At 41.2% G+C, this 26,459-nt stretch overlaps 2 protein-coding genes across 3 annotated transcripts; one reads left to right on the forward strand and one right to left on the reverse strand.

Annotated features, from left to right (window-relative positions):
• Positions 1 to 8,175: 8,175 nt before the first annotated feature.
• Positions 8,176 to 14,489, reverse strand: LOC112161209 (stonustoxin subunit alpha). Its single transcript, XM_024296266.2, has 4 exons — positions 14,398 to 14,489; positions 13,966 to 14,062; positions 9,938 to 11,416; positions 8,176 to 9,172 (listed from the first exon to the last, which is right to left on the reverse strand). Exons 2-4 carry the CDS (start codon positions 14,051 to 14,053, stop codon positions 8,634 to 8,636), a joined length of 2,106 nt encoding a protein of 701 aa, XP_024152034.1. The 5' UTR covers positions 14,054 to 14,062; positions 14,398 to 14,489; the 3' UTR covers positions 8,176 to 8,633.
• A 3,735-nt stretch (positions 14,490 to 18,224) lies between these two features.
• On the forward strand, positions 18,225 to 25,806 carry LOC112160292 (neoverrucotoxin subunit alpha). 2 transcript variants are annotated; one of them, XM_024294718.2, is made up of 4 exons: positions 18,225 to 18,254; positions 18,572 to 18,664; positions 20,619 to 22,097; positions 24,879 to 25,806. In XM_024294718.2, the coding sequence occupies exons 2-4, from the start codon at positions 18,574 to 18,576 to the stop codon at positions 25,415 to 25,417; spliced, it is 2,109 nt and encodes a 702-aa protein (XP_024150486.1). In that variant the 5' UTR covers positions 18,225 to 18,254; positions 18,572 to 18,573; the 3' UTR covers positions 25,418 to 25,806. The 2 variants fall into 2 exon arrangements, with proteins under 2 accessions (XP_024150486.1, XP_024150485.1); XM_024294717.2 differs by lacking the exon at positions 18,225 to 18,254 and having other exon boundaries at positions 18,278 to 18,664.
• Positions 25,807 to 26,459: the final 653 nt, after the last annotated feature.

Below are 26,459 nucleotides of genomic sequence, written 5' to 3' on the forward strand. Positions count from 1 at the left end.
TCCTGGGCTCTGTCGTTGTTGAGGGGATTGCTGCCTCGCCTGCCAATAAATGTGTTCAAAAGCTTTGGGCTCGGTGTGGGAGGGGCTTGCAGTTATTTTTTTTTTAGCGTGATGATCATCATATTGATACAGAGAAATTGAGAGAGCGGACAGCAAAAAAAAAGCAAGTTACTGGAAAGATATTTCTTGTATTTTATATCTTGCAGCACTCCAGATGGAAATTTGCCCTTTTTTAATTTTTTTTTTCTTTTTATTACAAAACTCTTTTTGGTGGAGGACCACATCACGCCCCCCTCTACCATTCATGTACCTGCGCATTCATATCAGCTCAGCAAGAGCGCGAGGAAGATGTTCTTCACGTTAAAAATAAACGCTGGAGACGATCGTCCCGCTTGAAAAGTATAAACACCTCTCAGAAGTTCAATGCATGTTTGTGAGCAGTTCCAAATAAAACCAGCCAACATTAGTATGAACTAGATCAGGTGATTGTGGATTCGACTGATGCGATGAGCGCTTTGGAGTTTAAACATTGGGGGTTACAGGTGAATCCAGATCCAGAACCACCTCGACGGCCGGATGATGTCTGTTACCTGTCCATGCTCGCCAAAAACACTTCTGATCATCCTTGGTGAAATTTCATAGAAGAACATTACCCCCATTAACCCAGCAGATTAAAGATGCTGCTGCCCACTGTCCTTCAATGGAGAACATGTGGAGTGGGTATAGTCCTTCAGATTCCTCAGAGTCCACATTTCTCTAGATCTCTATGGTTCATCAAACACCTCAGGTTTGTTCAAAAAGGTCCAGCAGTGTCACTGAAATGGTGGTGAAGGACTCAAACACAGGAGATAAGACTTGGTGGCAGAAACTTAAAAATGAGAAAACCATAGGAGAACAAACCAGTGAGAGCAGATGACCTGAAAGCCAGACACTGAAATTCACTTGTGTTTATTAAGTAAATGAACACAGTTGTGGAGGGTTTAACCTGAACTTGGTGAGACTGAAAACATGACATGACAAAAGAACAGAATCCTGGCAAGCAGTGGCTGCACTCCCTGAAGGTGCTGAGTGTTCCTCCTCACAAACCTGTTCATACACATTCTCTTCATGCTCTTTGCTGTGTTGTTTTTCCCACACTTAGACCTAAGTAACTTCCTTATACGTATCTAGATCCACAAACCAGAAACACATTCTACTGAGGGGAGTTCTCAGTAACATTTTCCAAAAGCTTTATTAAGGAAATCAAAAAGATTTTTGTAGTTGAAAAGTCTGATAGAGTTGTGCACCAAAAAAAAATCAGCAGATTTTTCAGCCTTCCCTGTGAAAATGATGGTGTCTTCGACTGATGGTTCACAACATTTTATACAACTGTGTTAAAACACACTGTAAGCTACAAAGAAAAACACAAATACATAGTATCACATCTCTTACAGTAGTTGTATTCTCCGTCTGAACATTTTCATTATATTAATTTTCGCTCAACAAACTTTTTTTTTTTTTTTTTAACTTGTCCTGTCCAACAGCTGAGCCAACAGATGTGGGCTGAGAGCTTCTTGTGTTGGTCAGATTTTACTGTCACAACAGGGATTTATTGAGTATAAACCCCTGTTGTATTTAATGCTAAACTTTATTTATATTGATTATGTTTTATTTTGTTTTATTTATTTAATTATTTTTTTCTTTGTTGTTGGACCGGGCAGAAAAAAAGAAGGGGGTGGGGGGGAAGATAAGATGGCAACAGAGGGAGGCAACATCATTAAACAACCAGGACTAAGTAACAAACTAGAATGGGCGGGGCCTGTCTACACACACACACCCACACACACACTTGTTGGCCAAAATAGTCTGCACATTTAAACTAAACATAATGTACTCAATTCAACTGTAACAGCAGCTCACACACTCCATCATACAAACTCATTCAGATAAAGACTTTCATTCTGTCACACAAACGTTTAGTGCTAAGGTGAGCTGATACCTGTGCTCAGGTGAGTGTTTATGTTTCACTGAGGTGGATGGTGATGGAATGTACTCAGGGGGGGAGCGCCCGGCCATCCCCACGCCAAGACCCCCCGCCGGGGCAGCGGCTGCAGCCAAGATCCCCCAACAGAGAGAGAGAAACCGCCCGCCGGGCAATCCCGCCAAGCACCCAGACCAGGACACACGGGGTCACCGCAGAGGCCCCCCACACCCAAGAGCAGGAAGGCACAGGAACACAGAGAGTACAGGCCCCAGCCCAGCCAAAGGAGACCTGGACACCCCCAGGCTCCGATGTAGATTGATCCCCTACTAGATCTCGGGGATCCCACTCCCAGTGTGGGGAGGAGACTGCCGGGCCCAGGAGACCGGCACCCAAGAGACTAGACCACCAATCCGAGGTTCCGCGCACCCCCCGCCAGGGATGGGGTAGGGGACAGAAGGTCGAAGGTCCACCTTCCTTGTGTGATGCGTGCGTGTTTGCTTGTTAGAGTGTATATTTGTGGTGTTAGAGGTGTGTGTACTAAAGGGTGCAGTTAAAATTGGTGAGAAGGCCTTAACAGGGAATCTCCTGATTGCTCACAGAGATGCCCCGTCACCCTCCCACCAGCGGCCCTACATGTCTATGGCGCGGTTAAAATTGGCAGGAATGGCACTGAGAGGACATCGACTGTTTGCTAGCAGTGATGTCCAAGCAACCCCCCACCAAGGGTCCTAAAAGTCTAAGGTGCAAATAAAATCGAGGGGAGGGGCAAATCCATGCAGCGGCCACAGGAGGGGGGCCACTGGCAGGTGGTCCACCACCAGCAGCGCACTGCAATAGACCCACCCTCCCCTTCACCCAGTCCCAGGGACAAATACGAGTCCCCGCCCCCAAGCACCTCTCCTGTGGGTGCACTGGTCTGGGACCAACGGGACCTAGGCAGCCAGACCAGCCGTGGCCCCCACCGATGTCTCAGTGGAGAACGCAACAAGCCAGACCCCCCAGGCCCTGTGCCTAATGGGACCCCCGCTCCCCACAGAACGCCCCCCCACCAGACGGGCCAGACCACCCACCCCCCTGCCACCCCTCCAGACCCCTCCGCAAAGACGGGTGCCGCCCGGAGCCAGGGCGGGCCCTGAAGGGGTTGCCTCAGAGCCAGATTCCTGTACTGATTAACGTTGATGTTTTTCTTGCTTTTCCAATTTAACTAAATAGTTTTTTTTGCTAAACAAAGAGTTATGAAGATTACAGATACTAATCCTCCTTCTATATCGATGACACTCATGTTACCAAGCACACAAAGTGACGGTGAAGCTGTGATAGAAACATTAAGCCAGACTGATAGATCAGCACAAACCTGTTCCCAGAGAGCTTGGACAGGTGTGCAGAACAACAGTGCATGCATGTTTTGGACACTTTGGGAAAATCCCGCCAAGCTGTTAAGGTGGTACTTATGTTAATACTTTGGAAACTATCATGTTTTTTTATTGTTTGGCTGATAAATGGTAGATCTGACAGGTTGATCTTTCCACATAACTCCTGTTCCAAGTCCATCCATGAGTTATTTTCTGGATTATTTCTTGACCATTTTAGGATGTACTGTAATCTGTTAGATTATAATAATTGTTGAAGTTTGGTAATTCTAAGCCTCCACATCTTTTTGCAGATTTTAGAGTTTTAAGGCTGATTCTTGCTGGCTTATTTTTTCCAGAGAAAGCTGGTTATGACTGAGTCTAATGTTTTAAATAGAGCTGTCAGGCGATTAAAATTTTTAATTGTGATTAATCGCATTGTCCATAGTTAACTCGCAATTAATCGCAAATTTATATGTGGCCTTTTTTAGGAAAAAAATGTGTGCTTCGTGGAGTTTAGCAGTTCTACATTATTTATGAAAACAAGAATGACAAAATTAATAGTTTTCATCAGAAATACTTTATTTTGTAACATTGTATTGAGATAAACTTTCTTAACAATAAAAGGCTGTAACATAAAATCCCTAACAAAAGCCCAAGTGCAAGTGAAGGGCATTTTAAATTCAAAACTTCAATCAACGTTCAGAAAAATAAAATAAAAAACATAAAAAATAACATTTCCATAACACTTTCATGTTCATTTTTTGTCAGGACCAAATCTTTTCCTCCTCTGCTGAATTGCAGTAATAAATTAAATAGAGATTTATCATTTCCAATTAACTTTTGTTTTTTAAAACCTTAAAGACTGAGAAAAGCGGGATACACTGTGGATAGTTTGACAGTCTGTTACTGCCGCCGCGTTCTCTGGCTGCAGCTCGATGCACCGACGTGTCCAGCGGAGCTCACGCCATGAATATGCCGGCAGACAGACCGCTATGCTGGGGTTGGATCACGTTTATACCTCCAGAACTTTGGGATATTTTGCATATTTTCGTGTGGCGAAAGAGGGACAGGCCACACACTCAAAGCTGAGATTTATCTTTTCATCTACATCATCATTGATCATCATTCATCTACTGGCGTTGTTTAAACTACATTTTAAACGTCCCCCGGTGCGCTTGCTGTTCAGAACGTCGGGGGTCCGCAGCCCTCGGGACGCGGCGCAGGACACAAGCCGGTACCACCAGACGTGGTACTGGACGGGAACCGGAGCCGGGTTAGGGTGCAGGAGCTCTCCAGGTCCTAGGGCTGGGCCGGTTCTAGCTAGTAGCTCGGGGGTTGGAGACCCGCCCGTGATCTAGTGAGAGCAGCCGGTGAGTTAGACGGCGATGAGGGACGCCTGCGGTATGGAAAGGCACGTGTGAGAAAATCCGAGATTAATGCGTCAAAAAAATTGTCGCCGTCAAGCACATGTCAGATTAACGCGTAATTAACACCACAAATCTGACAGCCCTAGTTTTAAACCATTTTAGTGGAGGTTGTGTGGGAATCATTGAGAATAGATAATTAACCTTGGGCAAGATGTTCATTTTAATTGTGGCTACTTTGCCCATAAGTGACAGGGGCAGGTTGACCCAGCGAGTTAGATCATCTTGAATGTTTTTCAGTAACGGGGTATAATTTAGCTGCACCAGTTCTGATAGTTTGGGAGAGAAGTGAACACCTAGATATTTGATATTGCCTGATTTGACTGGTATTGAGAGTGATTGCTCAGCGTTACTGTTTAGTGATAATAAAACTGATTTATTCCAATTATGGCGTATACTTGCATAGCGCTTTCTACCCTCCTTCGAGGGCCCAAAGCGCTTCACAGTCACAGACCCATTCACGCACACATTCACACACTGGTGGTGGCTCCGCTGCCAAACACTGGCGCCAACCTCCCACCAGAGGTAATTCGGGGTTCAGTGTCTTGCCCAAAGACACTTCGACACATGGGCGGGCAAGGCGGAGTCGAACCTGCTCACTTCTGATCAGGAGTCGACTGCCCTACCACTTGAATATTCTGAGATGGAGGAGAATTCGTTAATAATTGTTATCGTTTCACTTATAGAACGTGATTTATGTAAATAAAGTAATATGTCATCCTAATAGAGACTAATTTTATGATTGCCATGTTTTGTTTTAACTCCTTTAATGTTCTCATTCTGTCTTATTGCTGCAGCCAGAGGCTCGATGAATATTGCAAAGAGAGAGGGGGAGAGTGGACAACCCTGTCTGGTTCCTCTTCCAAGAAAAAACCTGCTGGACGTCTGTTTGTCCGTTCTGACTGAAGCATTTGGGTTATGATATAATATTTTAATCCAATCAATGAATGATTCTCCAAATCCGAACTTGTGGAGAGCAGCGATGAGAAACTTCCAGTTGACTCTGTCGAAAGCTTTTTCAGCATCCAACGAGAGTATGTTCATTTCCTGTTTTTTAATAGTGGCAATGTCTATGACGTTAATAAGTCTGCGGACATTGTCACTCGATTGTCTACCTTTAATAAATCCAGTTTGATCATGGTGAATTATATGGGGAGTGATTTTTTCTATTCTCTGTGCTAATGCTTTACAAATAATTTTGACGTCTGCATTGATCAGTGAGATGGGACGATAGCTGGAAGGAGTTGTGGGATCTTTCTCTGGTTTGAGAAGAAGGATTATATTTGCTGAATTCATGTTTGGTGGAAGTAACTGATTTTCCTTTATAAATGTAACCATTTTATAAAAAGTTTCTGCTAGCTGTTCCCAGAATTCTTTGTAAAACTCAGCGGGAAAGCCATCCGGCCCCGGAGCTTTGTTGTTCGGCATAAGCAGCAGAGCATCATGAAGTTCAGATGATGAGAGCGGCGAGTCTAAGTCTTTGATTTGATCTTCATTTAATCTGGGAAGGTTTACATTATTAAGAAATGAATTGATGCTTTGCTCTGATGGATTGATCTCTGAAGTGTATAAGTTCTCAGGCAAGGCAAGTATTTCAGCTTTTATTGCCAAATAACAAGTTGGCTATTATATACAGGAAAGATGTTTGCTGTTTTTTTCACTACATCTAAAGGTTAGGAGAATGTAAATATCTGCAGCTTCTGAAGTTTTCAAATGAATAATTACAATTGTTCAATCAGAAATGAAAACAACAGCAAAAAAACATGACAGCCTTATGGTCTAAACACTTCAGGAAAGAGTAATCATGCAAAAACAACTTTATTAATAAAAAAAATCTAAACCAAAAAATTCATTTGGAAGAAATTAGGTTTTTAATTTCAGTTTAGGTTTATTGGTAAGTTCATGCAGATTTCATCTTACCAGAAACATGAAATCATAGAAAATTTCAACAGATTGAACACCTCAATTCTACTTTAGAATAAAACATACCACAGAATCGTATTAAAGTTATTTAGAGATTTATTTCTGTATGACAGGAAAAGTGAGAACACACTTCCAACTCTAAGCAGAACATACAAAACTACAGAATATACTTCAAAGAAAACAGATCAGTTTTATTGTAAAATAACAGCAAAGTCATTAATATAAAATGAAAAAAATAACAAAAGGCTTAAGTCAGGTTGGAGTTAGAACTTAGAAACGGGGGGGGGTCTAAAGCTCCATGCTCTGCTTCACAAATGGGGGGTTCCTCTTCTGCTCTATAGAAACTATGTCCCAGATTGGAGTGGGACCAGAAAAACAGAAAAAATACTAGAGTTGGAAAATAAATTTATAGAGTTGTAAATTGATATCATGTTTTCAAAGCAAAGGTCAATTTGATATTAATTAATAAAAAAAATTCTCAACTCAGCTCAATGGAGAACTGTTCAAATGGACCTTCACAGATCAGCTGGAGTTCAGACGTCAAGCTTTGGTGCATCAGAAAAATATCCTAATCTTCTTAAGTTTAAGTAAAAGCAGAACTGTTGATTTTTGTGACAGTGTTTCTGATTTAGCATTCAGAATTTCTGAGTGTTCTCCCCTTTATTATTTTCCGGGAAATAATTTGAATTAATTGTATTCGTGGTCTTTTATTTTGAAGGCAGGGTTAGACAAGTTTTTCAATTTACCAGTCGATCTTCGTACCTATGATCATGAGCTCTGGGTCGTGATTGAAAGAACAAGATCCCGACTACAAGCAGCTGAAATTAATTTCTTCTGGAGGGTGGCTGGGCGCTCGCTTAGAGACAGAGTGAGAAGCTCAGTGACCAGGAGAGAGCTCGGAGTAGAGCCGCTTCTCCTCGGTATCTAGAGGAGCCAGTTGAGGTGGCTCGGGCATCTGGTCCGGATGCCTCCTGGACACCTCCCTGGTGAGGTGTTCCAGACATGTCCCACTGGGCGGAGGCCCCGGGGAAGACCCAGGACACGCTGGAGAGACCATGTTTCTCAGCTGGCCTGGGAACCCAGAGGAGCTGGAGGAAGTGGCCGGGGAGAGGGAAGTCTGGGCATTTTTGCACAGACTGCTAGCCCCACGACCCGGTCCCGGATGAAGCGGAAGAAGATGGATGGATGGATGGGTTAGACAAGATGGTATAACATGAAGTCGTCCATCTAGTACAAGAGTGTCAAACTCAATCACTCAAGAAGTACTTATCTAAAAGACACCTGAGGTCGCTGGCCGAACAGAATAAACATTTATTGAACACTAAAACAAAAATGTTAAAACTCTAAAACTGTAACTTTTTAATATAATTATGAATAATAAAAAGACAGGAATATTATTCCAGAATAAATCAACTTAAACCTTAAATAACTTTCAATATTTTACTCTCCATAAAAATATATTTTGTCACAATTATACAAGTTAGAAATGAGCTCAAGATAACATCGGGTCATTAATAACAATAAAATAAAATGATAGTAAAATGAAATGAAATTATCCGAAAGGCCTTGGGCCTTAACTTTGACAAATGTTATCTAGTATTTTCTCTTAGCAAATACAGGCATACAAGTTCATCCTCTACCATTTGCATTTTGTGTTCATGTTTTTCAACATCATTGTCTGCAATGTATATTTGTTGACTATTAGATGTTTGAACAATGGTGGGTTACACTTCATACTGTGTCTACTATAGGTATATTCTTATGTATGTGAGCTAATGTTATTAATGTTACTGTTCTAATGACAGATTATTTTCTGTTTCAGTTTTACTCTGTTTTAGAGAAATTTCTGGAGTAATAAATTGGAGTTATGGACGTTAAGTCTAGACTCTATAAGTGTTTCCGAAAGGAATCAAACTTTCTGCTGAATTGTGTTAGAGACACAAGGAGAGCAGAAATCTGAGTGTTTACACTCTACTGCTCGTTGTCAATGGTGGAAAGTTTCAAGTAGAAATTTTCGATCCACATTCCTGCAAGAAGTGGTGGTGGGAATGTGTCCTTAAAAACATGAAGGAGTCTCAGATTGTCGCCAAAGACATCATAGAAAGACAGGGTTTGTCCTGGCACATCCAGAAACACCCCGATTTTTGCCTCCTGAGTGAAGTCGCGCAGCTCAGACCTCATATTATTGTGCCAAACAACAAGTTTGTGTCTGTCTTTACCGAAGTACCAAGACATGTCATTACATCCAAATTCATTTCTGTTGTCGTTTCCCTTCCTGGGTATACGTTTATAAGCAACAGCAACACCAGCATGACTCTCCAAACTAGTATTCCACTCTACCTCCCAGTAATGGCGCCCTGACAGCTCCTCTTTGCAGAGAATCTGAGGAGCCACATCAAATCTGTCTGGATGATCAGGATACGACATGTGACCACAACGGACAGCAGTTCTGTTGTCTATCTTGATGTAGTTGTAGGCTGTGTTCTCGTCCAAGCTGAGATTGCAGAAGTCTGGAGAAAAAAATTTAATTTATCTTTTTAACAGGATCAGTGGAGCAAACAACTTCAGTATTTGTTTTGTACAATATAATGTTGACAATATGGACAAAAATTACAGCTGATCTTCATTCCTTGCCTTTTTCCAAATACCAGCAATTGTCTGTCTCTAAGACCTGGACATGGAGAATGTGAGGGCCACACTATGGGAACCAACACAGGTCAAACCAGTGAGCGTTGCAAGCATGGCCCAACCAGGGACACCAAATGGAATTTTGTGGAGGCCTAGCGCTTGACAAGGACCAGAACCTTCACCAAAGGGACATGGACACCCTAAGGCTCAGATTAGAAGTGATACCTGGCTCATGGTCTCCTGAGAGAGCTCAGGGATCCCTCTCCCTGTGGACCAAGAGTGCTGGCCCCAGGAGGCAAGAACCCAAGGGACACAACCACGACTGCAGAACTGGTTCCCCCACCGAGGATGGGCTGGGGGATAGAAGATCAGAGATCCCACCTTCCTTATGTGAGGCATATTGGTGTGTTGGGGTTTAATTTATTGTGGGGTAGAGGGGCATGTGAAATGAAGGGTGCATTTAAAATTGGTGGGTAGGGTACTGGGAGGACATATCTTGCTTGCTTGCAGTGATGTCCAAGCACTCCCCATCCCTCACCATGACTCCTACACGTCTATGATGTGGAGTTCTTTAGTTATTAACAACTCTTGCTCCTGTCTTTAATTGTTAAGATTCTCTAAACATTTTCTGATCAAAATGTACTTACACCACAACAGCTCCTGTCGGTCCGTCACCGATCTCACGTCTGGAACTGGTTTGGAGAAGTCTTCTGTTTTCAGACGTCCATCTCTGTAATGGTAGATGGTTGCTCCTTTATATTTCTGGTTTGGTAGAGCAGCTATGACAAAGCTATACTTCTTGCTGCTCTTCAGGTTTTTGAAAGTAGAGTTGAACTCTTTGGCTTTCTGTCTCATATCTGTGAAGATTTGGTCATTGAAGAACCAGAGATCTTTTGAGGGTGGAGTCACACTGGAAAGCCTTTCTGTTTCATGACAGCTCAGATGCTTCTCCATCTGCTTCAAGTATGGATCTTCAGTTTCCAGAGAGGTGAAGACAAAGCAGAGAGCATCTTCTACACCTGGAGCAAGAACCTCTCTGTCCAACTCTGATTCATCTGAGACGATCTTGATTCCCTCCATGATGTTCACACAGGAAGTCAGGACGTTGATTTCTCTCTCCACGTTATCGAGCCACTTGTCCAAGTTCTCCTGACTGAATGGAGACTTCTCCAGATCATCAAAGACTTTATGTACTGATTCTTCATGTTCTTTTCCTTCACGAATGAGCGGGAACTTCTCCTCCATGGTGCGTTTGAGTGTTTTTGTGTAATCTTCACAGAGATTTAGAAAATTTCTCAACTTTCTCTGCATTGGTGGGAATTTTTTCACCACATTCTCATCCAGAGCATCATTGGATCTCATTTCTATCTCTCTCATGCCGTCAAGAGCATTCTCTGCTTTCCTCACTAAACTGACACAAATGTCTACCTTCAGTTCTTCAGCTGATGGTTCCAGGTTCCTCAGAGAAGACAACCAGACTTTAACAGGAACCGTGTTCTCCAAAGTTTCTCCGAGAAGCTTTGGAAGCTGCACATAGGTCTTCACTGCATCTTCAAATGTTGCAGGGTTGCTTTTAAGAATGAAGTCACCGTAGAATTTACAGGAGAATTTATTTGTCACGTCTTTCTCCTCCTCACTCAGCTTGATGTCGACTTTTCCATCTATGGTAGCGTTTGGGATCTTCTTGATGACAGCATGCATGCTTCCTCCAATCTGTTGCACACTGCTGGAATCCATTTTCTCACTGTCAAACACAAAGAAAGCGTTTGCACCATAAAGGATGCCGGTGACCACATGTGTTGCACCGCGACTCTTGATGGCATCTTTCATCTGTGTGTTTGTGATTGTAAGTTGAGTCACATTCAGATGTTCATACTCTGTTGTGGCTTTGTACTGCAGAGTTACTCTGCTCTGATTCTTGAACTTCTTGTTATCATTCATGTAGCTGGCTGATCCTCCGACTTCAATCAATCCTCCCAGAAAACTGGCACTGAGAGACGCACCAACATCCAGCAGAGATGACTTGGACTGAATGGAGTCAGATGCAGTGATTTCATAGGTGCTGCTCTTCTGAGACTGCCTCACGTTGTGTTTTTTAATTATGTCTCCATCAAACAGTGTAAAATCTAAAGAAAAAAAAGGATATATTTTATTAAAGAATTGTTCTTTTAAACATTTCTTACTGGTGTCCTAGGCAACAAAACAACATCTGTCGCCCTCCTGGCCCGTATTCAAAAAAATTTTGCTGAATTTTTATCGACTGTTGTTTTAGATTCTGATACAATTATAATAACAGGTGATTTTAATATTCATATTGATGATTCCAGTGACTGTCTTGGAAATACTTTTGCAGCTTTATTAGATAATGTTGGTTTCACACAAAATGTAAATGAACACACTCACTGTCACAAGCAATTCTTGGACCTTGTTTTAACTCATGGTATATTAGAAAATACTACTGCGCCAGTAAATAAGAAACATCTTAGAAGAACATTATCTGACTGTTCTGTGTCTGAATTTAAACTCACAGTCCAACCAATGTTTAGTCACATGGTTTAGTAACAGGGCGACAGTGGCTCAGGTGGTAGAGCGGGTCGGCCAATGATCTAAGGATAGGCGGTTCGATTCCGGCTCCCGCCAGCCAAGTGTCGTTGTGTCCTTGGGCAAGGCACTTAACCCTAGTTGCCTCCAGTGTGGCTCCACTGGTGTGTGAATGCGTATGAATGTTCCGGTGATGGTCAGAGGGGCCTTAGGGGCAGCCACGCCTCTGTCAGCCTGCCCCAGGGCAGCTGTGGCTACAATAGTAGCTTATCATCTCCAAGTATGAATGAGGTGTGAATGAATAATGGATACACAATGTAAGCGCTTTGAGCATCTGGAAAAGTGCAGATAAATCTAATCCATTATTATTTATTATTATTATTAACATGTTAAGCCCCTTCGAAAATGATCAGTTTGTCAATGATACCATGCAAGCCCTCAGAGGAACACTTGATGCTGTTGCCCCTCTGAAACTTAAGCTTGTTAGACAAAACAGAGTAGCACCGTGGTTTAACGCTGAAACACGTTCCCTAAAACAAATAACTCGTAAATTAGAAAGAAAATGGCGCCGTTCCGGATCAGAGCACTCTCTGAATGCTTGGAAATGTAGCCTCTTAAGTTATAAAAAATCCCTGCGTAAAGCGAGAACTCAATATTACTCAACTTTAATAGCAGAAAATGCAAACAATCCAATATTTCTCTTTAGTACTATAGCCAGGCTGTCTAGCAGCCACATGATTGAACCATATATTCCTGCTACTATCAGCTCTGGAGATTTCCTTCAATTCTTTGATAGTAAAATCTCAAATTTTAGACACAAGCTAAATGTGGTTATTCCCACAATCAGCCCAAAGCAGGCAGAAGTTGTAGAAATAAAGGCATCCATAGAAACGTCTGTAACATTAGACTGCTTTACTGCTGTGGACCAAGCAGAAATAGCATCAGTTATTACGTCTTCTAAAACCTCCACTTGTCTCTTAGACCCAATCCCCACTAAACTTTTTAAAGAAATCTTCCCCCTTATTAGTGAATCCATATTAACCATAATAAATACCTCTCTAGAGACTGGTTATGTGCCTCAGTCTTTTAAATATGCTGTTGTTAAACCTCTCTTGAAAAAACCCAGCCTGGATCCTGACATTCTAGCCAACTATAGACCAATATCTAATCTCCCATTCATATCTAAAATCCTAGAAAGAGTTGTAGTAAAGCAGCTGCAGTGCCACCTGCAGGACAATAATCACTTTGAAGATTTTCAGTCAGGGTTCAGACCTCACCATAGCACTGAAACTGCACTGGTCAGGGTTACTAATGACCTGCTATTGGCTTCAGAAAAGGGACTAATCTCTATTCTGGTCCTGTTAGACCTCAGTGCAGCCTTTGATACCATCGACCACAGCATCTTACTCCAGTGTTCCTCATTCCTGGTCCTCGAGAGCTACCACCCTGTTTGAGCAGCACTAGTTTTGTGTCCCTTTCTAGGTACAAATATGTGAAGACCCCTCACTCTGGTTGTGATTACTGCAATGTCCAGTTTGAAGAACGTTGTAGAAACATCACCAACTCATCCTGATGTAAAATTATTATGTGTAGCTAGTCCCTTGCATGCACACATGTCCTGTAAACTGGCTTCAGTGACAGGACATAATATTATGAATTCAAGATGTGTTCTTCCTGGTAGTGCAGCTGTTTCCATTATAAATTGGGCTTATATTAGACAGTAAGGATCAATCCTGTCACTTTTTAATTTATTTTAATTCTGTAATTTTGGCTGATTAGTTACAAGATCCTCGAGCTCTAGCTGTCGCTGATATTCCCTAATTTTCAAATACCTTTGCACTTAATTTCACCATCGCCCCCCAGCATGGAGGGTGGATGATCACTGATGTGATTATTGCAATCAGTCTATGTTAAATTTTATTTTGTATTTTCTACTTTTCTCATGTTTAAGTTTTTTTTTAATCTGTTTTTAGTTTTAAAATTGAAAGTTTTAAGTTTTTGCAATAAACTGATTATTACGATCATTTTAACATGTGACTGATACACTGATAAGAACTAGAGACCAATCCTTTCACTAAAATTGATTATTTTGAATGAACATTGTTAAATACCTGTCTCACCGTGAGAATCATACCTGTGATCAGTTTCTCTTTGCGAGCGTCATACAGCATCCCCAAGGCGAAAGGTCGACCCAGCGCCGCCTGGACCTGATCTGAGGACATGACTGCAGTCTGAGAGGAAACAGAGACATGATCAGACACTAAAGTGTAAATAAAACAAGAACGACTTTGTTCATCACAATTCAATGGAGCTGTTGTCGGGTTGGCTGGCTGCTTGTTTTTCTTTCAAGATAAACTTGTTTTCAAGAAATCAAAATCAATAATGATTCTCTGTACAGAAAAGGAGTCTCTTTCTTCCCATCAGGCGGACATCAGGAGGTTTAGAACTTACCTTACCGTTATTCAGTATGAATTCTGCTTTAGAAAACATCTTTTTACTGGACAGTCGTTCTGCATCAGGTTCAAAGCCCCTCACCTTCACAGCTCGATAAAGACAAATACTTTACCTGATGAAGGTGTGTGGTTAGGATGAGTCGTCTTCCAGCTCTCTGCAGTTTCACCTCCACGCTCCTCTCTATATATCATCAGTCTCCGCCCCCTGAAACAGCCTCAGAGGTGGCTGAACTCTCAGCAAATTCCCAAATAGGGAATAATCGTGCAGCTCATTGGCACACAGACATGAAGGCTTTCAAATCATTTTTCCCTCAGACTAAAGTCAAACCATGTATGGGCATTATTGAAAGTAATACAAATAACAAAATTGTTGTTTAACACTAACGTTTCCATAATGAAACGGTATAAAGCTTCTTGATCTTAGAAACATTTTACTGGTCAGGAACTTTATTAATATAAAGACTTCATGTTATTGTTTGTTAAGTTTTTTAAAACAAAAAATATTTAAAGCAGCAAAACCACAAGATGTTGACAAACCTACAGAAAAAAAACTGTTTCTGTGGTCTGTAACGTTAAGTTTTTTTTATCAAAACATTAATACTCCTGTTAGGCCATCCAGTTTCTACCCAATGAAACAGCTGTATGTATTTTTAATGCAAGTTGAGTCACTTTTATTTAAATAAAATACGCTTCACAATTCTTGCATCCATTGAAGTTTTTGGAGAGTTTCTGCTTGAATGTCTTTGCAGGATGTCAAAATATCCTCCCAGAGCTGCTGTTTGGATGTGAACTGCCCCCACCCCCCCAGAAATATTTGTCTTAAGCATGCTCCAAAGGTTTTCAAGAGGATGGGGACCACACCATCAGTTTTTCTCCTCTATTGCAGCTCATGATGCAGAGGGATTCCTGCAGCATGCATAGATGATTTTTAAATAACTTTAAAAAAAAACACATTTTGAGAGATGCTAAATTTTTAATATATGTTTGCTTTTGTACAGAAAATAGACAAGATTCCTATTTATTATTTAAAAATAAGGTCATGAATGCAAATCCAAATTTCCTAAAGGTTAAAATAAGACTATATGGCTCCTCCTAGGTTTTGATCAGTAGAAAACAAGTCCAAATGGATCTTTTACTGCCGACCCCTGATCTGGACCATGTAGGGCTGCACTGAACTCATCAGTGAACTAGACTGTTTATAAAAGGGTCTTCGTGTCTGTCTGGATCAATTGCAGCTGTTTCTGTTTGTGAGTGTTATTTGGGGGGGACCAAACAGAAAGTTTAACTGTAACTTCTGCTGGAGGATCCAACACCTTGATGGTGGTGGACTCCAAAGGCTCCAGCAGCTTCAAATATCTGCTGCAATGTTTTTTTTTCAGCTCAAAAGTAACTTGCACAATTCTGCTTAAACGTAAGGTAAAACTCTGCAATCCAGAATTTGTATCGGATGAACTAAAGTGCTTTAGGTTTACTCAGATCTCTAATTTGAGACGTTTCAGAAGCCTCACTGCTGCAGGTTTCTTATCCATCTGAGACACAAATTCTTTCCTGCCTGGAAATGCAAATAGGCAGTTTTCTTCCACAAACCCCCAAAGTACATACCGTATTTTTCATTTATTGTATATCAGTTTACCTACTTTTCCTCCTCAGAAACTCTTTGCATAAAGTTTGATATGGGAGTGAACATTAAATGGTAAGCTTTGAGCTGCAGAGTTTACATAAGAGTTTAGATATCACAGATGTTTAAGCAGATAACATTGGAGTTTAAAGGCTGAGTAAAGAACACATTTGAATTATTCAGCTTGGTGTTTTACATGTAATTACATCCACATTTCTAACAGGCGATATTATTAGCCAAAAAAGGCGGTTGATGCAGAAGTTTGAAGAACAGGTGGTCCAATAAAGTTTGTCGTTTAAGCTGCCAGGGATATCAGTTAGGTTTAAAAATCTTCATGTTTGAGCAACACGTTCCCACCCAAACTCGTCAAATGTGTTTGAGTAGGGACCCCCTCCATGTCACATAGTAACACTTCTGGTTAGCCCAACTCGTCGTTTCTGGACGTGTTGAGAATAAGTCCCAATCCGAATTCTTCCCTTCTTCCCTTTCCAAGCCTCCTTTCCTGCGTCTGGGTCCCCTTCGACCAGTCCGTGACACCCTAGCCCTCCATTTATCCCTCCAAACGGAGAGTTATGAAAAATAGTGTCTCTGAATTAAGATGTCACTTCCACTCGATGACGTCACTAAGAATCGCCAATCAGCTAGCATTAGCGCAGAGTTTTGAGCGCTCGAATATACACAATGACAATAAGGGTTTTATAACTTTAAAAAGGTCATGCTAAAACATTACTTACATTTAAATGTTAACCTCTGTAGTTCAAAGCATCCATCCATCCATCTTCTTGTCTGCTTTGTCCCTTTCGGGGTCGCGGGGGTGCTGGAGCCTAACCCGGCTGCTGATGGGCGAAGACGGGGTACAACCTGGACAGGTCGCCAGTCTGTCGCAGTAGTTCAAAGCACACCCATGAAAAGAAAAGTGCTTCTCCTCGCCACAGCACAATGTGGAGCACCCTAATGGCGGAGAGATGCATCGCCCTCCGCCACGAAGGTTGGCTTTTAAAAGAACTACTTCGTACAACTGAAGAATTCAGATTGGGCTCTGGAGATCCTGAAATGCTGGTGAATTGATTTACATTTTCAGCTACAGAACAATTTTACTTTAATTTCCATTTCATATAACAACAAAATTTAGCTTACCCTAAAGGGACCCTAGCATGAAAATGTTACTTTTTGAGGTTTTAAATGCATTTTATTGCTCATTCTTTTTGATCTGTTCATGCATTTAAGAGTAATCCTCTAAAAACCTGCACTGTCTGCAGCAGCCCCTCCCATACCCACGAAAACGAGCGTTTGGAAACGCGCTGACATCAGCACGATACCTCCAGGAAGAGTCTGTGCTGACAGCTCCGCCCCAGACTAACACAACACCTTATTCACTGATGATCAGCAAAAAACTTTCATTTTAGATGCAGAATACCGTATATCTTCCATAGCGTCTTGTATTCAGTAAATTCCAGCTCAAACATGTGTTTGTTACTTTGTGCGGCGCTCCTTGAAGATAAGTTTTAAAAAAAACGCCCTTTGAGAGATGCTAGGTTGTTTTTATATTTTTGCTTTTGTCCGTGCCAAAAAATAGATAAAATCCATATTTATTATTAAAAACAATAAGGTCATAAATGCAATCCAAATTCATTAAAGGCTAAAATAAGAGTATATTGCTCCTTCTATGTTTTGATCAGTAGAAAACGAGCCCAAATGTCTCTTTTACTGTTAAAGGTGTCTGACCCCTGGTTTAGAATATTGCTTGTGCATAAGGCTGTTTGCAGGGGCGGAGTCCTTAGAGGTCCCAGGCCTGTGTTGGGAGGGGCTGCAATCAAAATTTTCAATGGACTTAAGTTAGCTATTTTCTTTTTTGGCATCCTCGTGTCGATGAGCACAAGAGAAAAGGCTTTTGGCCTTTAAAGCCCAGTTTCTGCCCAACAATTTAGCAAGCATGTTATTCAGCATTCTTTTGTCCCGCTCCACTTCATGCAGTTTTAAGTAATTTCAATATGCAGTATCAGGTATATTTGTGTTTTTTTATGTTGTTCACATCTATGGCTTGTAGATGAAACATCCTTTGTTTTGCTCCTCCTTATTTTCATGGATCACCTGTTTGAACCTTTTAAAGTCTGAAGTTTTATCACTTCTGTCATTTGATGAATGCATTTCCTTGTATAGACATTACAGCTATATAGGTCAGGCTCACAGTTTTGCCTGTTTGACTAATCTAAGATCTTGATAAACTGACAGTTGACGCAGGTGAGTCAGCAGGAGGACACAAATGAGGATAAAAGGGAAACCGTCGAGCAGAAACTGCTGATATCAAGCAAAGACATCAACTCGTCCAGGCTGTCGGCTCATCATCTTCAGGTAACAGAACTCACAGTTAAGTTTTGTTTACATTCATCTATTAAGGCCCGGTCCCACTGGCTTTCACAGCTGTTCAGGCTTTCATCCTTGTGGTACAGACGCTGTTATCAGTGGACTGGTAGTGCAACGGCCAGGGAATCGACGCGCATACACGTTGCACAAAATTTGGCTGCTGTTACACGCGGAAACATTTTTTGAACTGCACAATAATTTAGACTGTGGCTGACTGCATGTGGTACCAGCAGTACAGCTGTGCAATGGCCGTGGAACAGCAGTTCCACGGCACTTTGTTTTTCCGATGTTCTCTGTCTTTGCAGTCATGTCCTTAGATCAGATGCTCATGGCCGCACTAAGCCGTCCTTTTGCGTTGGGGATGCTGTACGACGCTCGAAGAGATGAACTGATAGAAGGTTGGTGTGTTCAAGTAAAACAAATGCTCAGGAAAGAAAATAGGTAAAATATTTAAATCTCTGTTAAACTAAAAAGTGATCTTTCAGTGTTTCTGCCACATATTTGGAACATACACATACATTTTGTGGTTTTATATACATGTTACCTGAAAAGTGAGGTAAAGTTGAAATGCTGACACCTGAAATTTGTATGCAGCAACAATACACAGAAAAGTAACAAGCACAATCTGATGCAATGAAGATGAGTTACAAAAATCTCAAAAAGGATGATGGTATTTTGCTGTTTGTTGCGCGTTATGTTAAACAAGTGAAAGTCAATACTGAAAAATTGTACACTGTGACCTCTCTAACCGTTCTCACTGGATGCTGCTACGCACCCCCAGCGCCCCCATCAGTCACATCCACTTTCATCCTCGGTGCATGTGACAAATTCATGAAAAAAAACCACTTTTTTTCTATTTTCTATGGTTTTATTTTCTATTGCAACCATTTTATGTATTGGAGGTGACAAGCAGGTCTCTAATTTTTTAGAAACAATCCGCAAAACATTTTCTTGCCAACTGAGGTTTTCTGTTAACCATGCCCACATTTCTAAATTATCTCATGTCATATTGTTTTGTTTAGATTGAGCTGACAATTCATAAATGAAATTTTAAAAATATTCTGGTAAAAAAAAAATATGCAAACAACAGCTAAGCTTCCCTTTTGTAAGCTTGCCACGCTAATGCCATTCAAATTCTATCATTTTTTTTTCCCTAGCAGCTTTCCAGTGTTGCTTGAGACGTTAGGAGACAATAGATTGAAATCTCTAGAAGGAGTTCCAATTCATAAAAAATGCTCAGGGTATGTTTGTTTAATAAAGAAGACAAACTGATCATTATCAACGGGGCTTAAAGTGCTCTGAGAATATTTATCCAAAATGTTACTAAACATTGGTTGGACTGCGAGTTTAAATTCGGTCACAGAATGGTCAGATAATGTTCGTTTAAGCTCTTTCTTATTTATTGGAGCCATAGGATTTTTTGTGACAGTGAGTAGGTTGATTTACATGTTGTGTGAAACCAACATTTTCTATTAAAGCCGCAAATGCGTTTCCAAGACAGTCACTGGTATCATCAATATGAATATTAAAATCACCTGTTATTATAATTTTGTCAGAATCTAAAATAATATTTGATAAAAATTCAGAAAACTCAGATTAAAAATTCTGAATACGGGCCGGGAGGGCGATAAATAATTATAAATAAAAGTGCTTTTTTAGTCTATTTGGGTGATTTATAGACAGTACAATGCTTTCAAAAGAACTATAATTGTGTTTAACTTTAATGTTAAGGAGTAAGCATGACTCTGAAATTACTGCTTTTTTTAAGAAACTGTTTTTTTTAACTCAAAGAAAAGAGTTCCCTCGTGGAGGACATCTGATTGGTTCTGTTGGTGCTCCTAAGACTGCCATACCCTCTATGCATTACGTAAAATCCAGCGCAGTAATGACATACAATCAGAATGTGTGTTTTCATGCAGTTTGATTGGATCAACTATCGGTGTAACCCACCTGTCTTGATCGGAAAGAAAATTGGATCCGAAAGAGTCTGATCGGGCAAGAGTATTCCGAACAGCGTGTTTACATGACACATTTCTGTTCTGATCAGGCTGATTCTGATTACTTGGGGCCATGTAAATGTAGCTATTGTTGAAAAATGTGAAAAAACCAGTGCAAACTTAACTAGTTCTGTCTCCATGATGCAGTGCTCCCATTTACAAAATACACACAATAAGGGAAGAGCAAAAAGTGGGTAAAGACAGAAAAATACATAAAAAAAGGTTATGATGTAACCGGGGCTGCTGTAACAGGCTGCCACTCAGGCGTTGCCAGATCATCAAATGCCCTTAAGATATCAATACAATGTTGTTTTGTTCCTGATTTTTGAGCAGGGCTTCTGATTTTCTTTTACAGATTTCTTACTGTGGGACAAAGAAATGATCAAAAACAACAAAGTGAGGCAGTCTCAGAAGAGCAGCTCGTATAACATCACTGCATCTGACTCCATTCAGTCCAAGTCATCTCTGCTGGATGTTGGTGCGTCTCTCAGTGCCAGTTTTCTGGGAGGATTGATTGAAGTCGGAGGATCAGCCAGCTACATGAATGATAACAAGAAGTTCAAGAATCAGAGCAGAGTAACTCTGCAGTACAAAGCCACAACAGAGTATGAACATCTGAATGTGACTCAAGTAAAAGCCCAAAAGACGCAGATGAAAGATGCCATCAAGAGTCGCGGTGCAACACATGTGGTCACCGGCATCCTTTATGGTGCAAACGCTTTCTTTGTGTTTGACAGTGAGAAAATGGATTCCAGCAGTGTGCAACAGATTGGAGGAAGCATGCATGCTGTCATCAAGAAGATCCCAATGATTAGCATAGAAGGAAAAGTCGACATCAAGCTGAGTGAGGAGGAGAAAGACGTGACAAATAAATTCTCCTGTAAATTCTACGGTGACTTCATTCTTGACAGCAACCCTTCAACATTTGAAGATGCAGTGAAGAGCTACGTGGAGCTTCCACAGCGTCTCGGAGAAAATGCAGAGAAAACGGTTCCTGTTAAAGTCTGGCTGACTCCTCTGAAGATCCTGGAACCATCAGCTGAAGAATTGAAGGCAGACATTTGTGTCAGTTTAGTGAGGAAAGCAGTGAATGCTCTTGACGACATGAGAGAGATAGAAATGAGATGCAATGATGCTCTGGATGAGAACGTGGTTAAAAAATTCCCACCAATGCAGAGAAAGTTGAGAAATTTTCTGCATCTCTGTGAAGATTACACAAAAACACTCAAACGCAACATGGAGGAGAAGTTCCCACTCATTCGTGAAGGAAAAGAAGATGAAGACTCAGTGCATAAAGTCTTTGATGATCTGGAGAAGTCTCCATTCAGTCAGGAGAACTTGGACAAGTGGCTCGATAACGTGGAGAGAGAAATCAACGTCCTGACTTCCTGTGTGAACATCATGGAGGGAATCAAGATCGTCTCAGATAAATCAGAGTTGGACAGAGAGGTTTTTGCTCCAGGTGTAGAAGATGCTCTCTGCTTTGTCTTCACCTCTCTGGAAACTGAAGATCCATACTTGAAGCAGATGGAGAAGCATCTGAGCTGTCATGAAACAGAAAGGCTTTCCAGTGTGACTCCACCCTCAAAAGATCACTGGTTCTTCAAAGACCAAATCTTCACAGATATGAGACAGAAAGCCAAAGAGTTCAACTCTACTTTTAAAAACCTGAAGAGCAGCAAGAAGTATAGCTTTGTCATAGCTGCTCTGCCAAACCAGAAACATGATGGAGCAACCATCTACCATTACAGAGGCGGATGTCTGAAAACAGAAGACTTCTCCAAACCAGTTCCAAATGTGAGATCGGTGACAGACCGACGGGAGCTGTTGCGGTGTAAGTACATTTTCATCAGAAAATGTTAGTTGAAGCTTAGCAATTAAAGACAGGAGCAAGAGTTGTTAATAACTAAAGAACTCCACATCACAGACATGTAGGAGTCATGGTGAGTGCTTGGACATCACTGCCAGCAAGCAAGACACGTCCTCCTCTTGCCTTACCCACCCATTTTAAATGCACCCTTCATTTCACACGCCCCTCTACCCCACAACAAAATAAACCCCAACACACCCATAAACCTCACACAAAGAAGGTGGGATCTCTGATCTTCTATCCTCCAGCCCATCCCTGGTGGGGGAACCAGGTCTTCAGCAGTCGTGGTTGTGTCCCTTGGGTTCTTGCCTCCTGGGGCCAGCACTCTTTGTCCACAAGGAGAGGGATCCCTGAGCTCTCTGATGAGACCATGAGCCAGGGATCACATCTAAACTGACTCTTGGGGTGTCCGTGTTCCTTTGGTGCAGATTCTGGTCCTCACCCTCTAGCACTCAAGCTTCTCCAAAGTTCCAGTGGGTGTCTCTGTTTGGGCCATGCTTGGAACACTTTTAGGGGATCCCCACTTCTCTTGGGTGTTCTTTTCCTTGGAGGGGCGGGTGTCCCCTGCCTTGCTCTCTTCAAGACCTTGGAGAGAGAACCCAATCAGCTCCATGTCTGAGGTATGGGTGTGGGGATTCTCAGAACTCCTGGGTGGGGGTGGGGTGTTTGCCTGGGGCTGGGGCTCACTGGCTTGACCTGCATTGGTTCCCATAGTGTGACCGGAGAGATGTTCTCTGGTTGGGCTGGACCTCGCATTCTCCCTGTTCCTGTGCTCCTCTTCTCTCTGGTGGTTAGGGTCCCTGTAGCCGTCCGGATGGCCCCGGTCTGGATGGTTGACGGGCAGATCTTGCCAACTTGCTATCCCATCCAGGTGTTGGGGGGCCCTGGCTTCCACTACTGCTTTGACAAGGGTTTCAGTGTGAGGGTCACCAGGCTTTCCCTCTCTCCTTACACATTCCATCATCCACCTCAGAAGAACACAGACAATCACCTGATCACAGGTGTCAGCTCACTTTTGTTCTAATAGTATGTGTGACAGAATGATACATGTTTTACATGTGTGTGTTTGTTTTCATAAGTATGTGTGTGTGAGCTGTAGTTGTATTGTTTTTGTGTTGACATGTTTGTATATGGAGATATCAGGGGCCCGTTTCAAGAAGCAGGTTAAACAAATTCAGAGTTCAAACCTGAACTCAGAGTCCACGGACTCAAAATTCTCAAACTTAGAGTTTTTGGTTTCAGAACAGCTGAAAAAGTTTGATTCAATCAACTTGAAGTTGTTAGAACCAGAATCAGGTGCGAGTGTCACAATATTAAAAAGCTCTGATCAATGGAGCAAAGACAGCACGATTCACCATGGCAACGGGAACAAACATCTGAGTTTCGTACTTCCGGCGACGGAAATTGATAAGTTACTGCAAGCATATGCGACTACGAGCACATCGTCTACAAAAAGATCAACACAGCTACAGCGGTAAAACAGCGAGAAAATATCTGCAGAGTTAATTACATTTGAATCATTTCAATTCAGGAGAACTAAATAATGTCAGGAAGGATATTTAGTCACTTGTTAAGTAAGGAATGGTTTTTGATCTGTCAATAATTTAACCGGTAATCTCCGTAATTGCATAACTGACCATTTTTCATAACACCCCACCCCCCACCCATCAAACACACAGACACACGAATATCACTGTAAATAAAAAGAAAACACTGTAGCTGCCTGGAATATGTCAAAATAAGTATTTGCTTAATTTTAATTCTCAAGAATTTAATTATGCCCACTGAAAAGATTTTTTTAGCATAATAAAACTTCTTGGATGGCGGGACTCAAACCCCTCTGAACGGGCATGTCATTCTGGTTTCTGAGTGGTGGAGACGGGACGTCTCTATTGTGAATGGTCTCAAAATGTTCATGAGGAACTCATATTTGAACATCCTTCACTTTAAAAAGGGGCGGAGACCGCAGAGTCTCCGCAGAGTTACTGAAGAAAACCTGCTACCGACCAGGTTATGTTACAGACTCAGTTACCATAGTGATTGATTCTGAGTTTGGCTTAACCTGCTTCATGAAACGGGTTTGATTTCACCTACTTTCACTGGTTTGAGTTACCACTGTTTCTGAAACCGAAAAGTTAGAGTTTTGCTGAATTTGGAGTTCACAAACTCAGAGTTCCAACAAAACCCGCTTCTTGAAACGGGCCTCTGGAGCTAACAGACATGTTTGTATTATTTGAGTAAGTGGACAGGCCCCACCCCTTTTGACTAACATCTGAACCTGACAGAAATGATGATAAACCTCAAACAACTTGTTGCTTCCTGTTTCTAGCCCGCCCTACTTCTGAAATCCTCATTTAGCTTCCTTCATACTTCAAAAAAGGCTTTTGGTCGCTCTTTTGGTCAGAATAAACATTCTGCCTCTGATAAGTTTTTTAACATATTCTTGATAATTTTCTCTTATATATATATATACTGTATATTCTCTGTAGTTCAAGTTATTTAACTTATAAATTGGCAAATCGGATGTAAACCCTTTTCCGTGGGGTGGATGTGGGGTCACAATCACTTGGTCCAGGTCTTAGAAACAGACAATGGTTGGTATTTGGAAAAAGGCAAGAAATGAAGGACAGCTGTAATTTTTGTCCATATTGTCAACATTATATTGTACGAAACAAATACTGAAGTCGTCTGCTCCACTGATCCTGTTAAAAAGATAAATTAAATTTGTCTTATTTTTTTCTCCAGACTTCTGCAATCTCAGCTTGGACGAGAACACAGCCTACAACTACATCAAGATAGACAACAGAACTGCTGTCCGTTGTGATTATATATCGTATCCTGATCATCCAGACAGATTTGATGTGGCTCCTCAGATTCTCTGCAAAGAGGAGCTGTCAGGGCGCCATTACTGGGAGGTAGAGTGGAATACTAGTTTGGAGAGTCATGCTGGTGTTGCTGTTGCTTATAAACGTATACCCAGGAAGGGAAACGACAACAGAAATGAATTTGGATGTAATGACATGTCTTGGTACTTCGGTAAAGACAGACACAAACTTGTTGTTTGGCACAATAATATGAGGTCTGAGCTGTGCGACTTCACTCAGGAGGCAAGAATCGGGGTGTTTCTGGATGTGCCAGGACAAACCCTGTCCTTCTATGATGTCTTTGGCGACACGTTGAGACTCCTTCATGTTTTTAAGGACACATTCCCACCACCACTTCTTGCAGGAATGTGGATCGAAAATTTCTACTTGAAACTTTGCCCCATTGACAACGAGCAGTAGAGTGTAAACACTCAGATTTCTGCTCTCCTTGTGTCTCTAACACAATTCCTTTTGGAAACACTTGTAGAGTCGAGACTTAATGTCCATAACTCGAATTTATTACTTCAGAAATTTCTCTTTTTTTTTATTTATTTTTTTTTTTATGCCAAAGCCTGACGTCTGTGTGTGCAGCTGATCTGTGAAGGTTCATCTCAACAGTTCTCTATAGAGCCAAGTTGGGAAAATATTTTTCATTAATTAATACCAAATTGATTTTTGCTTTGAAAATACAATATGGATTTACTATTCTACAAATTCATTTTTTACAAGAGTAGTTTTTTGTGCTTTGGCTAAAGACTCTATGAAGTCCTACTCTGATCATCTGTTGATCTGTTTTCAAAGCGTTCTCAGTGGCCTTTTAATTATGACTTTTAGCCAAAATAAAAACTTGTGTCATTTTCCAGGACGCAGATTTCGGCAGAGCAGCAGGAGCTCATTTGAAATTAATGTATTTGTGACATATCTTCTATGTCACAACTACGATCTTTTTCATCCTGATTTATTTTTTCTATTCCTGATTCACAACGATTTTTATAAAGAAATACTCAGAAATCTAATTTCGAGCTCATTTTTTTTTTATGTATGTTGGCCATCATCAGAAAAACTACACAAGTTAAAAATAAATAAAAACAAACAAACAAACGCTATTTTCATCAGATTAATAGTGTTCTGTTGCATTCAACGTGACCCCGTGTCCTGATTGAGATTCACAGTCAGCTTATCTCTTGCATCACTTCATCCAGGGAACAGGCAGGTGCTGTATCTAGCAAGATTTAATGCAAACAATTGTGAAACTGTAATGATATATAATGGTATTCAGTAAATTAACCATATTCACATAAAAACATAATACTGACTAAAAAGGTACAGTAATGTTTGCCCAAACATCACTTAGCATTAGCGTTCCACTCATCTCCATTTGGCATCATAAATGTTTCAAAAATCGTTGACATTTAAATGAAAATTTGAAGAAGAGCTAAATATTTAACTAGAAAAGTAGTAT

Source organism: Oryzias melastigma, linkage group LG3 (genome assembly GCF_002922805.2).
Source record: "Oryzias melastigma strain HK-1 linkage group LG3, ASM292280v2, whole genome shotgun sequence".
NCBI classification, from domain to species: Eukaryota; Metazoa; Chordata; class Actinopteri; order Beloniformes; family Adrianichthyidae; genus Oryzias; species Oryzias melastigma.